The following is a 14,663-nucleotide window of genomic DNA, read 5'->3' as shown; positions in this document are numbered from 1 at the left end:
ATAAGCAGGGTCACAATATACAGCCTTGACATACTCCTTTTCCTATTAGGCAAGGTTAAAAATAAAAAACTCCTTTATCTACTTTTTTTCAGGTTTAATACTTTTTCTAATTCTAATAAAAGCGTAAAGATAATTAAAAATTGAAAAGTAGTATTTCCCAGCAGAAAGTAAGTCATCTGTTATCACCAAGAGGAAAAGGTCATTTAATATTTTGATGTACTTGTCCCTGATAAAATATTTGGTTTAAAGTACATATATGTAATTATTGAAGTTTTGGAGAACATGAAATTGTGAAAGTGAAATGCCACCCATAATATTATTGCCTAAGATTAATCACTATTTTGATAAACTTTTTCTGTTTTTATGTTTATGTAAATATTTTTGTTAAAAAATTGAGACCATGCTTATAAAGTACTTTGTATTCTGCATTTTTCATTTACTATACTAGGAACATTTGCCAATGTTATTACTAGTTCTTACATAGTCTGAAGTATTAGGCTCTATTAGATTTCCAAGAACAGAAACACTCAGGGGTCCTTTCGTAGTGCAGATTTTTTTAAGAGTGCATGGAGACTAAAGAAGACAGGAAACTTTGCGATTGTATAGCCAGACTTCACGGAGACTGGAATATTATTGTTTTGGCTAATTGAGTGCAGCTCTGGTGATGAAGTTATTGTGTCATTTTTCTCAGCAGCTTGTGTCCTTTGGTCTAGTGGTCTGTTACAGCGACTTACCTTTCAGTTCTAGCTTCTGCTGTTGCCTCTTTTTCAGACTTCTTTTTCCTTTTATCTTAACAGTTTCTGTTTACTGTTGGCTTCAGCCTATTCTTTTTTTTTAAATTTGTTTTAACCTGTACTTACTCATAACTTTACTGTATCTTGGCTTTCATTTCAGCTTCTTGTTACCATCTGTTGTTTCTTTCTCAGATACGTCAAGAAAGAGGATCAGATTGAATTAGTTAATGTTGTCCAGGTTGCGTAGCCCTGGCCATCCCACAGCCCAGGAGTTAGTTATTCTTAAAGCAAATGCCCATTTGTGATCTGATTCACCAGAGTTTAGGGGGATCCTAATTAGGCATGCAAAGTAACAGACTACTCTCTAGTGTATATGGTTTTGAGCTGTGTAGTATTTTTCAGATTAGTGTATCATAATTAATTTCATACAATTGTAGTTTTTCTTCTGTTTTAAAACTTTCACTGTTAAAAGTAGCACTGCACTCAAGAAACAAGGAAAATAAACATAGAACAAAACAAAATTGAAGTCAGATTGTTATACTTCTTTTATTTAAAAGGCAAAATTCACTGTGAGTTCAAAACATATTTTAATTCAAAATAACAGTGCACCACTGGATTCTAAGAGACATTAATATGAGGAGATACAGGAACACAGAAGAATTAAAGTTAAAACAAAAAGGATGAGCTTATATGGACTAGAACTATAGAAAAGGTTGAAGTGCATCCAGGAAAGCTGATTAGTGAACCCCAAACTTCTTTTTTACTTATGATAACATACCTAGTTAGTACCAAATAAAAGATTCAAATATAAGAAATTATGTTGATGTTATTATATGTTATAAAACACTTTTAATATATTTGCTTGTATATCTACTGAAAAATAGATCCTATTTTAAGAAACAACAAATGAAACAAAATGTGTTTAGATCTCCGTCACCAAAATAACACTGCAGGGACTTCCCTGGTGGTCCAGTGGTTAAGACTCTGAGCTCCTAACGCACGTGGCCCAGATTCGATCCCTCCTCAGGGAACTAGATCCCACATGCCACAACTAAGACCCAAGGCAGCCAAATAAATAAATATTTAAAACAAACAAACAAAACAGAAAAACACTGCATAATATTTGGTTATTAATGAACATATCTGTGCCACTGTAATGAATTTTTTTAAGACCCTTTGTGTGTGTGTGTGTGTGTGCACTCAGTTGTGTCTGTTTGCAACCCCATAAACTGTAGTCCAGGCTCCTCTCTCTATGTACTATCAAATTGTGTGCTTGAAGGGTTTATGATTTTGTAAGGTTTTCTCTTTTACATTCTAGATCATATGCTCTGTGTATGTTTTTGTATTTTTTGCTTAACAGTATATTATATGTGCTTTCCATATTATTAGTTTGCAACCAGTATTCCTGCCTGGAGAATCCCATAGATGGAGGATCCTGGTGGGCTATAGTCCACGGGGTCGCAAAGAGTCGGACACGACTGAGCGACTTCATTCACTCACTCACTCATTTTTAATAGTTGTCTAGTATTCTATTATGTTGAGATACTGTAGTAGTTTACTTAATATTCCCAATATTTTGTTTATTTTTCTCTATTGTGAATAAAGTTTCAGGAAACTTAGTTGTGCATATAATTTTATTCACATTTTGGATTATTTTTTAGGCACGATCCCTGAAAGGAAAAGTTACTGTACCAAAAGTATAAATATTTTTAATGCCAAATTAATTTCTGGAATGGCTGTAATAATTTATAGTTCACTGACAGTACATGGATATTTTCCATCTTAAGACCTTCTTGCCAACATAAAATGTTTTTTAGTTTTATCTATTAGTCTCTGTAGCTAACTAAATTAAGATGCCACCCATCTTGAATTATATCTTAAAATTATTAAGTGCTGCTTCCAGTTTTTTGGATTAATAAAATGTTAGGTTATTAGGTTGAATTCAGCTTCCTACCCATTATTCTTCTTTCAAGCATGTTGAATTATTATTTTAAGAAATTTGATCTTTTTATTACTGTCCATGGCCAATTATACTTTGACTTAGAATAAAGTAGATTATTATTATATTTAAGAACCTCAAACTTGAAGGAACATAATGGATAAAAGGAGTAATTTCTGATGCTGTTAATTTAAACTGAAACAGATGTCACTTCACTGCTAACAAACCCACCTCCTGCCAAACTAAAAAAAGCAAAAAAACCAGCCCCTCTCCTCCAACCCTCCTGCTGAACTAGATCTAAGGTAGTATCAAAACTAACCTATGTCACATCAAAATCATTAAAGATGGTATTTTGTAGTTAGCAAACATGAAGTATGTGGCTTTTTTTTGTCCATTTAATAAAAAAGTATGGTTTCATTAAAACTTTATCTGACAATATTGCTTTGGCTGGAGTAGAATAGATTTAAAAAGCAAAGCTTTGGCAGAAATAAAAGACATAGCAAAGAAAGTATTTGCTGTAAGTCAAATGGGCCTTAGAAAGCATCACTACGAACAAAGCTAGTGGAGGTGATGGAATTCCAGTTCAGCTATTTCAAATCCTGAAAGATGATGCTGTGAAAGTGCTGCACTCAATATACTAGCAAATTTGGAAAACTCAGCAGTGGCCACAGGACTGGAAAAGGTCAGTTTTCATTCCAATCCCAAAGAAAGGCAGTGCCAAAGAATGCTCAAACTACTGCACTCATCTCACATGCTAGTAAAGTAATGCTCAAAATTCTCCAAGCCAGGCTTCAGCAATATGTGAACTGTGAACTTCCAGATGTTCAAGCTGGTTTTAGAAAAGGCAGAGGAACCAGAGATCAAATTGCCAACATCTGCTGGATCATGGCAAAGGAAGAGAGTTCTAGAAAAACATCTCTTTCTGCTTTCTTGCCTATGCCAAAGCCTTTGACTGTGTGGATCACAACAAACTGTGGAAAATTCTGAGAGACGGGAATACCAGACCACCTGACCTGCCTCTTGAGAAACCTATATGCAGGTCAGGACGCAACAGTTAGAACTGGACATGGAACAACAGACTACTTCCAAATAGGAAAAGGAGTACGTCAAGGCTGTATATTGTCACCCTACTTATTTAACTTATATGCAGAGTACATCATGAGAAACGCTGGGCTGGAAGAAGCACAAGTTGGAATCAAGATTGCCAGGAGAAATATCAATAACCTCAGATGTGCAGATGACACCACCCTTATGGCAGAAAGTGAAGAGGAACTAAAAAGCCTCTTGAAAGTGAAAGAGGAGAGTGAAAAAGTTGGCTTGAAGCTCAACATTCAGAAAACTAAGATCATGGCATCTGGTCCCATCACTTCATGGGAAATAGATGGGGAAACAGTGGAAACAGTGTCAAACTTTATTTTTGTGGGCTCCAAAATCACTGCAGATGGTGATTGCAGCCATGAAATTAAAAGACGCTTACTTACTCCTTGGAAGGAAAGTTATGACCAACCTAGATAGCATATTAAAAAGCAGAGACATTACTTTGCCAACAAAGGTCCTTCTAGTCAAGGTTATGGTTTTTCCTGTGGTCATGTATGGATGTGAGAGTTGGGCTGTGATGAAAGCTGAGCGCTGAAGAATTGATGCTTTTGAACTGTGGTGTTGGAGAAGACTCTTGAGAGTCCCTTGGACTGCAAGGAGATCCAACCAGTCCATTCTGAAGGAGATCAGCCCTGGGTGTTCTTTGGAAGGAATGATGCTAAAGCTGAAACTCCAGTACTTTGGCCACCTGATGCGAAGAGTTGACTCATTGGAAAAGACTCTGATGCTGGGAGGGATTGGGGGCAGGAGGAAAAGGGGACAACAGAGGATGAGATGGCTGGATGGCATCACCGACTCGATGGATGTGAGTTTGAGTGAACTCCGGGAGTTGGTGATGGACAGGGAGGCCTGGTGTGCTGCAGTTCATGGGGTTGCAGAGTCAGACACGACTGAGCGACCGAACTGAACTGGTACCAAATAAGACATTCCCTACTCTAGTAATCAAGTTGTTTGCTAGGAGAAAGCATGCTCTATAAGTAGGACTCCACGAAAAGAGTCTTTTCAACTATTCTGTTGAGAGCAGTCTCATCAGTAGAGAAATTTGGATTACATCCTGGATTGTAGTGGTTTGAATAATGAATGGGAGGTGAGATAAAGAGATCAATGTGGAAGACTTTTTCAAGATGCTGGATGAGGAAGGAAAAGAGATGGATGCCATCATACATTGAGGGAGAGGAAAATAGGAGTTCAGATTCTCAGGCTGAATAGACTTAGGCAATTTTGTAAGCTTCGTGTAAGGAGCCCCAAAAGAGGGAGAAATGAGTAGATTGCAGAGGAGGCTGAAGGAGATGCACCGTATCAAATGATTAGCTTGCCTCCATTGAGAAAGATGATAAAGTTACTGAAGTGAAGTGAAATTGCTCAGTTGTTTCCGACTCTTTGCGACCCCATGGACTGTAGCCTACCAGGTTCCACCGTCCATTGGATTTTCCAGGCAAGAACATTGGAGTGGGTTGCCATTTCCTTCTCCAGGAGAGCTTCCCAACCCAGGGATTGAACCCGGGTCTCCCGCATTGTAGGCAGAGACTTTACCATCTGAGCCATCAGGGAAGAGGTAAATCTAAACATGAAAGGGAGAGAAGGCAAAGCAGTTTTTTATTTCATTGGTCTTTAACTCATTTGGAGTTAAGGAACTATGGTTATCTGCAAAAAGAAAAAAAGTGCATTGTGAGGATAAGGCTGAGCATACAGAGGAGCAGTTGTGAAGTATGGAAAAGGAAGCTGATTATGAATGATTTAAGATTGTTACTGCATTAATCTAACTGAAGTTAGATGTAATTTATGCTTTTTTTTTTTTTTCCTAATGTAGCTCCAAGCAGTGGAAATTGAAGTAAAGAATGTAAACATTTCTATTGGATTGACAAAAGACCCTCTAGAGGTGCAGAAGATAAAGGGTTCTTTTTGAGTATGGTTAAATGATTGACTGTGTATTTCTGGCAGGTAAAGAGAAAGTAGAGTCATAGGGAGCAGATTTAGAATGGAAAGCAAGGAGGAGTAGTAAGGAGGAGTGGGTTACAACCAGACACAAGGAAACAAATTTAATAAAAGTGGAAGAAATGAAATGATTGATGGTTTAGTGGTAAGAGGAGAAATTTACAGTTCCGAATTTTAGGATATAATTATAAGTGTTGATGTTGGTTGCTGATTTAAATAGAAGTGACTTTCCTCAGATTAGATAAGGTCAGTTAATAGTTAGATTTTGGTGCTGAATATTGAATTATTTGGGATAAAAACAGGAGTTGTTGTAGAAAGGAAAAACTGTGACATAAATGTCTGTGTCCTTAGAGAGTGTGAAGTTGTGCAGAAAAGAACATAGCAGACTTGAGACTGCTATCCTTAAAAAGCCTTGTTTGCTGTGTTGGTTTTTGGTTGGTGTCTGAGAACTTGTACTTTGGAAGTGTTCCCAGTATGCCCAGAATTGATAAGAATGGCTCACTGTGCCTAAACTGTTTGTACAAATAATGTGGTTTATACTGAACGTCTGCTTTCCTTCTGGAAAGTTTGTACATGTGTCTGGAATTTTGGTACATGCTAAGTCGAGGGGGCCTATGTGACTAGTCCCTGGTAAAAGCTTTGGTACTGACTCTCTAATGAGCTTTCCTGGTAGACAACATTATATATATGTTGTGAAAACTAGTTCCTGGAGGAACTAAGCACATCCTGTATTCTTCATTGAGAAGAGATTCTTGCAGGCTTGTTTCTGGTTTCCTCTAGACTTCACCCCATATCCCTCTTCCCTTTGCTGATTTTGCTTTGTACTTTTCTGCTGTAGTAAATCTAGCTCTGAGTACAATATGTTGAGTCCTTTGAGTCTTTCTAGTGAATCATCAAACCGGAGGATGATCTTGGGGATCCTCAACACAGAGGGAGTGACCTGGAATACTGAAAATGATGGTTGGGGCTTGGAACAATGTGAGAATCATGGGCATCAGAAGAGAGAACAGTGGAGTGGAAGTTTGCAGTGAGGAGTTAATAAAATGTAAACCACTTTTCTGGCTTGGAAGTTAATTTATTTAGCAAATATTTATTGAATATTTATCAGGCATTGGGCAAGACATTTAGAATATAAAGAGAGTTAAGATATCATGCCTACCTATAACCATCTCACTGATTATCAAGATAGGGAATTAGGCTTATGAAATTATTATAGTGAGACATGATAATTTGCTATGTAAGAGAGAATATAGTCAAGTATTACGAGAACATGGAAGATGGAGTCTGGAAGATGGACTCCAGAGAATGAGCTGTAGTTGAGAATTTCTAAGGAGAGATTGTCATTTCATAGGAGAAAATATACCTATTTAAGGTATCCAAGTAGCAGATCAATAATTAGAGGTTCCAAAGTTAAATATTAAAAGAAGTTTGGAAAGGGTAGGATCTATCATGAAGAGAGGTTCTGAATTGGATGAAGATGAGAGTGCAGAGTAGCAGATTAGAGTCGCTTACTCTAAGTTTTGGCTGTAGATTAGGAATGAGGTGACAATGATATGAAAGTAGGTGAGGTATGAGTAAAAGAATCCTATTTCAAGATTCCATTTAAACTTAGGTGTAAAGTTTCAGTGCCTTTGCAGAACTTCACCAGATATAAGAACTTCCTTGGAAGAAAAGTTATGACCAACCTAGATAGCATATTGAAGAGCAGAGACATTGCCAACAAAGGTCCGTCTAGTCAAGGCTATGGTTTTTCCAGTGGTCGTGTATGGATTCGAGAGTTGGACTGTGAAGAAAGCTGAGTGCTGAAGAATTGATGCTTTTGAACTGTGGTGTTGGAGAAGACTCTTGAGAGTCCCTTGGACTGCAAGGAGATCCAACCAGTCCATTCTGAAGGAGATCAGCCCTGGGTGTTCTTTGGAAGGAATGATGCTAAAGCTGAAACTCCAGTACTTTGGCCACCTCATACGAAGAGTTGACTCATTGGAAAAGACTCTGATGCTGGGAGGGATTGGGGGCAGGAGGAAAAGGGGACAACAGAGGATGAGATGGCTGGATGGCATCACCGACTCATTGGACGTGAGTTGAGTGAACTCCGGGAGTTGGTGATGGACAGGGAGGCCTGGCATGCTGTGATTCATGGGGTCACAGAGAGTCGGACACGACTGAGCGACTGAACTGAACTGAACTGAAGAACTTTCAAAATTACCTCACTTTATATAAAAGTAAGAATTGGAGGAATTTCCTGGCAGTCCAGTGGTTAGAATTCTGCACTTTCACTGCCACGGGCCCAGGTTCAATACTGGTCAGAGAACTAAAATCCACCCCATCCCCCACCCCCACACACATGCAAAAGCTAAAAATTGGCCTCATAAATGCTTTCTTCCTTAAAAAAATTTTAAGCTATGCAAGACTTCCTTTGTAGGATTTTGTGATCATGAAATGTTACATAGAACGTCCTGAATAGTTTGATTTGAATGAATTCTCTTTTTCTCCAAGTTCTAGTAGATCGTAAACTTGTAATATATAAGAGTAAAATAGGCTAAGTTTGATGTGTTTTATCTTTTTGCCATTCTTTGAAAACAGTTTAAATCTTTTATCACTTCTAAAGCAATGATTATTTTAACAGTGATTCAGGAGAAAATCTTTCAGGTAATAGGAATAGATGTAGATGTAGCTCAATCAGTTCAGTCGCTTAGTCGTGTCCGACTCTGTGACCTCATGGACTGCAACACACCAGGCTTTCCTGTCTATCACCAACTCCCAGAGCTTACTCAAACTCATGTCCATTGAGTCAGTGATGCTATCCAGCCATCTCATCCCTTGTTGTCCCCTTCTCCTCCTGCCTTCAGTCTTTCCCAGCAACAGAGTCTCTTCCAGTGAGTCAGTTCTTCGCATCAGGTGGCCAAAGTATTGGAGTTTCAGCTTCAAAATCAGTCCTTCCAATGAATATTCAGGACTGATTTCCTTTAGGATGGACTGGTTGGATCTCCTTGCAGTCCAAGGGACTCTCAAGAGTCTTCTTCAACACCACAGTTCAAAGGCATTAATTCTTCGATGCTCAGCTTTCTTTATAGTCCAACTCTCACATCCACAGATGACTGCTGGAAAAACCATAGCTTTGACTAGACGGACCTTTGTTGGCAAAGTAACATCTCTGCTTTTTAATATGCTGTCTAGGTTGGTCACAGCTTTTCTTCCAGGGAGCAAGTGTCTTAATTTCATGGTTGCAGTCACCATCTGCAGTGATTTTGGAGCCCCCCAAAATCAAGTCTGTCACGGTTTCCATTGTTTCTCCATCTGTTTGCCATGATCTTAGTCTTCTGAAAGTTGAGTTTTAAGGCAACTTTTTCACTCTCCTCTTTCACTTTCATCAAGAGGCTCTTTAGTGCTTCTTCACTTTCACCCATAAGGGTGGTGTCATCTGAATATCTGAGGTTATTGATATTTCTCCCGGCAGTCTTGATTCCAGCTTGTGCTTTATCCAGCCCAGCATTTCACATGATGTACTCTGCATATAAGTTAAATAAGCAGGGTGACAATATACAGCCTTGATGTACTCCTTTCCCAATTTGGAACCAGTCTGTTGTTCCATGTCCAGTTCTTACTGTTGCTTCTTGACCTGCATACAGATTTCTCAGGAGGCAGGTCAGGTGGTCTGGTATTCCCATCTCTTTCAGAATTTTCCACAGTTTGTTGTGATCCACACAGTCAAAGGCTTTGGCATAGTCAGTAAAGCAGAAACAGATGTTTTTCTGAAACTCTCTTGTTTTTTTGATGATCCAGCGGATGTTGGCAATTTGATATCTGATTCGTCTGCCTTTTCTAAATCCAGCTTGAACATCTGGGAGTTCACAGTTCACGTACTGTTGAAGCCTGGCTTGGAGGATTTTGAGCATTACGTTGCTGCCGTGTGAGATGAGTACAATTGTGCAGTAGTTTGAACATTCTTTGGCATTGCCATTCTTTGGGATTGGAATGAAAACTGACCTTTTCCAGTCCTGTGGCTAGTGCTGAGTTTTCCAATTTTGCTGGAATATTGAGTGCAGCACTTTAACAATATCATTTTTAAGGATTTGAAATAGCTCAACTGGAATTCCATCACCACCTAGATGTAGCACATGTCTACATTTTCTTTCAAACATCTAATGGACTGATAGGTAGTAAGTATTGAATAGTAAGTAAGACAGTTTTTGGTAACACTTTGTCAGTCTTCATTTTCTTCTTTGTTTCTTTCCTCTTTCCTTGTTTCCAACTTTTCCTTGCATTTTTCCTTTTATTGCTTATGGCTACGAAGGACACTTGTTAAAACCCACAGCTAACTGCCTGTCTCCAACAGCATCATTCAAAGCTAGGGAGAAAGTCATCTATTAAAGTAATATGTTTTGAAGTTAGTTTTTAAGATGTTAATGGTAGCTTAAATTAAAGCAACCATTTTCTTTTATTTATATACTGCTGGTTATTCACCCTCTTTTCTAAAGTAAAGAAAGACTCACTTCTGGTAGAACAGCTGATAGCATTTGTTGTGAATAATTCCAGCTTTCAGATGAAAATTAGAATTTTTGGAAAACTTATGTCTGTCACTGTGAGCTTGACAACTTCCCCAAACTTTTGCTGAGATAGGTAGTTATAGTGTGATGATTCTGGTATCACACAATGACGTGTATCAACATTTGGAAATCTGCATCACTCAATCTACCAGTGTTTTCCAAGGTACAAATATATGAACTTATAGAATCAGGTATGGGTTAAAAAAAAAAAAGCTAGTAAAAAAAAGATATACAGTGGATTTTAATTTAACAAAGTATTAAAAGTTCATTGATAAAATTTTTTTCCGCCTTGCAAAAAATTCTTAATAAGCCACCACTTATCAAGTGTTATAATAGCAAAGAATATACAGAATTTTTCAACTACGTGTCTGGTGAAACTCAATGTTCTTTATAAACATTAACCAAAAGAGCATGGGGGATTACCTGGTGGCTCCAGTGGTAAAGAATCCGTCTGCCAATGCAGGAGACATGAGTTCCATCTCTGAGTAGGGAAGATACCCTGCAGTAGGAAATAGCAACCCACTTCGGTGTTCTTGTCTGGAAAATTTCTGTGGACAGAAGAGCCTGGTGGGCTGCAGTCCATGGGGTTGCAAAGAGTCAGACATGACTGAGCACTCATGCACACAAAAGAGTGTGTTACTACTGACTGAATGCAGAAAGAGATGTAAAAATTCAGCTGTCTCCCATTGTTGGACATTAAAGAGATATGTGAAGATCTCACTAAAGTTTTTTGCTTTGAAAAATATTTGTCATAAAAACATTTTCATTAGCATACAGTGGACTCATTTGTGAAAAAATATTTTAAATGTTTTAGGGGTTTCCGTTCTAATGTATAATCCAAAATAGTGATAAATATAAATCGCATAAACTTAAGTTCAGTGAAGTCCTCAAGGGTTTAAGAGAGCAAAGAGGTCCTGACACCAAATGTTTAAATATAGCAGAGTACAAATGGAAAGGGTGCCTGGTTATCATGGCTCGATCTGCCTGTAATCGCGAAGTACTTGATTCAAATGTAAATATCTTTTTAAGACTTTTAAAAGGAAAGCAAATTGCTGTTGGGATTCACTCCTGTGGGCTGGGGAGACTCCAAGCTCTTCAACAGCAGTATCTTTTTGATACTCTTTATAGGTATTCTTGTTCAGAAGGTGGGAAACCACAAGTGAGGCAAAATGGAAAAATTATTGGCACGAAGTTAAAGGCTGGTGGCAGAGCTAAGCAGTCCCATCTATTGTGAACACGTCATTCTTTTGGGGGTGAGATGAAGAAAGAAGGGTTGCTATCTGTTCTTAAGACACATCAAAAGTATGAAGAGGGGAGTGCCTAAGGAAAGTCCTTAGTTCTTACTCAGAAGAATAACTACTAGCCTGACTTAAAAGGAACCTTGACTTACAGGAACAGCAGGGCAGTTAGTTGGTAGTGCTTCCTGGGTAAAGCATCAACACCCAGCCACTCAGCCCTATTGTAGGGAGTATCCAGTCTTGGGAAAGAAAGGAAATAGATGTTTATACTCATGCTGGACTGCTGCCTCCAACATAGCATATTACCTGGCAAACTATTGGTATTTGATAAAATAATCTGTTTTAAATATTTAAGTATATTAAATATTAATGGCTGAAGATGGTAGGGGAAGACACTTACCTTTAGGAGACTTGGAGGTATCTGGTTGTTGCTTTTCTAAAAAAATTTCAAAACCAGTTGGAAGGAGATGGTTAATTGCAATAATAAACATGATTGAAATGAAACCTGTTAATTGAAGGAGAAAGTCATCAGACAAAAGGAGATGACACAAGAGATGGAAATGTATAATTTAGAAGCCAATACTCAGTAAATGGCTGGATGGCATCACTGACTTGATGGACGTGAGTCTGAGTGAACTCTGGGAGTTGGTGATGGACAGGGAGGCCTGGCATGCTGCAGTTCATGGGGTCGCAAAGAGTTGGACACGACTGAGCGACTGAACTGAACTCAGTAAATATTTGTTGATTATATCTCCTCTAAGAGAAATAGATGAAAAGGAAGTCCATTATCTAGAGACCTCAGAACTATCAGCAAGCACTGTATACCTTTTCCTCATGCTAGGACCTTTGCAGTTGGGGGTGAATTATCTGTAGGGGCAATCTCAGGTAGAACCACATTGTTCTGAGGCCCCCATATTAAAAAATAGGTTTAACTCAGAGTCTTAGAAAGAGAATATCACCAATACCAGAGTTATATTAAATAGTAATGGTTTATGTTTAGTGTGAAGAGAACTTTGTCTTGGACCTAGGTAATTGTATTGTAGTTTTTTCATAAATAGTATCCATTGTTTATAAAGACATATTGATGTTATTTCAATGCTACTATTAAATAATTTTTGAAAGTACTTTACGATGATGACAGGATAGTCTCTGATGCCACCATCTAGATGTTGTGGAGAAGTCTAGGTCATGATGCAAATGACAGCCTGACCCACGGAAGTGCTGTGATTAACTTGCACACTATTTTAAAGGTGGGAAATTTTGCATAGAGGTCTGGTTTTCTAGCTCCTCCTAGAAGAAGAAAGTCATACAGACTGTCAAAGTTAGGCCTGCATTCTAGTGTGACAGTAGTCAGCTGGATCTGACTCATTACATTCAGGCAATACCTGGCCAGTCTCCAACACCCCTTACTGCCTTAACACAGAATACCTACTTAATTTCTCTCTGTGGCTTCACTGATGGTTGAGTCAGAAACCCTGGCCAGCTCTTTCATACAGAATATCCCAGGGGATCCCTCTTATCAGTGCCAGCTATTTAAGATGCAGTCTTGTGTATTCAAGACTGGCTGCTAAGACAGTGAATTTTAAGCATTTTCTTCACAAGAGAAAAAAAATATGTGTGAGATGAATGGATATGAACTAGTGAACTTACTATGGTAATCATTTCACAGTGTAGGCATGTATCAAATCATTTGGTTGTATATCTTAAACTAATACAGTTTTATATGCCAAGTAAATCTCAATAAAACTGGAAAAAAGATTTGGCTCCAAAATCCAGTAAAAAAATTATCGTATATAAACATCTCAATTTTATTTCCAGGGTGCAATCTGCTGTTACCAATGTGTCTATGAGTGTTTTTTTTCTTTCCTGCTAACTTATGCAAAGAAATAGTCAAGTGCCCAGTCAGTCTTCATGATCTGTGCAAACATTTAAAAGCTTAAAGATGTTAAAATGTACTACCTTGGTTTCATTTCTTTGGAAATAATGTACAGCAAATGTCTTAGTATTTGAAAGTTAAAGGAGCCATGTTGTTCCAAATATTTTTAACATTCTCTAGGTGTAATAGCAGTGTAGATATGCTGGTCTTAGAAAATGTTATTTGCATTCTTAGACAAGTCACTATTTTGTTGAGTATTAACAAAATACTCTTAACCTAAAGAGTAATTAATAGCAGAGATTTTAGCTTTCAGTTACTTAATTGGAAGAAGGTTAGTAATTTTGACAAAATTGGACAATTGTGTTGTTTTCTGTTTCATTAATATTTGGCTCACAAAGATAACTCCAAGAAAAATGATGTCTATATATATTCTTAACCTCTTGTATAAAAGTTTTGATTCAGCTGCAGAATTGCTTTTTGCATTTCGTAAATTGCTAATTATAATGTCTTAAGCTTCCATTGTTATTCTGTGTATAAAGTTATAAAGTTGTGCTCTTATTTACTTGACCTTTTATTAAGTTAAATGGTCTGTTTTTTGCAACAGTGACATATAATAATATATTTTTCTTTTTTTAAAAAAAATAGATTTGGACTGAGCAACAAATTTGAATCAGAATTCCCCTCTTCATTAACTGGAAAAGTGAGTGTCAATTATTTAGACATTATTTAAATACCTCAAAAATAGTCTTTTCCTAACAAATTAGAAAAAAATTTATGTTAGACATGTTTATTGACATTAATGTTTCAGTATTGTTATTTCTTAAAATTTTTCTTTAGGTAGCTCCTGAAGAATTTAAAGCCAGCATCAACAGAGTTAACAGTTGTCTTAAGAAGAATCTTCCTGTTAATGTACGTTGGCTACTTTGTGGCTGCCTTTGTTGCTGCTGCACTTTAGGTTGCAGTATGTGGCCAGTTATTTGCCTCAGTAAAAGAGTAAGTTGAATTATATATTTTAATTTAAATTTAGAAGTAGACAAGCGAGATCTTGCACTATCTAGTTTTTATTTTTTGTATTGAATGAGTCACTATTCTGAATAATATACAAAAATAATTTGATCCAGTAGAGAAGTGATTGACCATATACTGTTATATTCAGTAGCCATCTAAAAATAACATGTAATTTTTATGATGTAAGACATTATGTTAGAATGGAGTACAGCCTTATCTATATATCCATTGATGGTGGTAATTGAAAATTTGTATTAAGGTCTGCCACTTATCTCTGTGACCACCTCG

The 14,663-nt window shown here is 37.4% G+C and overlaps 1 protein-coding gene across 1 annotated transcript in view; it reads left to right on the top strand.

The window, feature by feature from the left end:
- Positions 1–14,663, top strand: part of CHIC2 (cysteine rich hydrophobic domain 2) — a 59,662-nt gene that overhangs the window by 18,292 nt on the left and 26,707 nt on the right. Inside the window, exons 2-3 of the mRNA XM_070791435.1 lie at positions 14,013–14,067; positions 14,205–14,360. Coding sequence (XP_070647536.1) covers positions 14,013–14,067; positions 14,205–14,360 — 211 coding nt within the window. The remainder of the gene's footprint in view (positions 1–14,012; positions 14,068–14,204; positions 14,361–14,663) is intronic.

The sequence above is a fragment of the Bos indicus genome, chromosome 6 (genome assembly GCF_029378745.1).
Source record: "Bos indicus isolate NIAB-ARS_2022 breed Sahiwal x Tharparkar chromosome 6, NIAB-ARS_B.indTharparkar_mat_pri_1.0, whole genome shotgun sequence".
In the NCBI taxonomy this organism is placed as follows: domain Eukaryota; kingdom Metazoa; phylum Chordata; class Mammalia; order Artiodactyla; family Bovidae; genus Bos; species Bos indicus.
The sequence above is the reverse complement of the archived record's forward strand: the minus strand, read 5'-3'. Positions and strand labels throughout refer to the sequence as shown.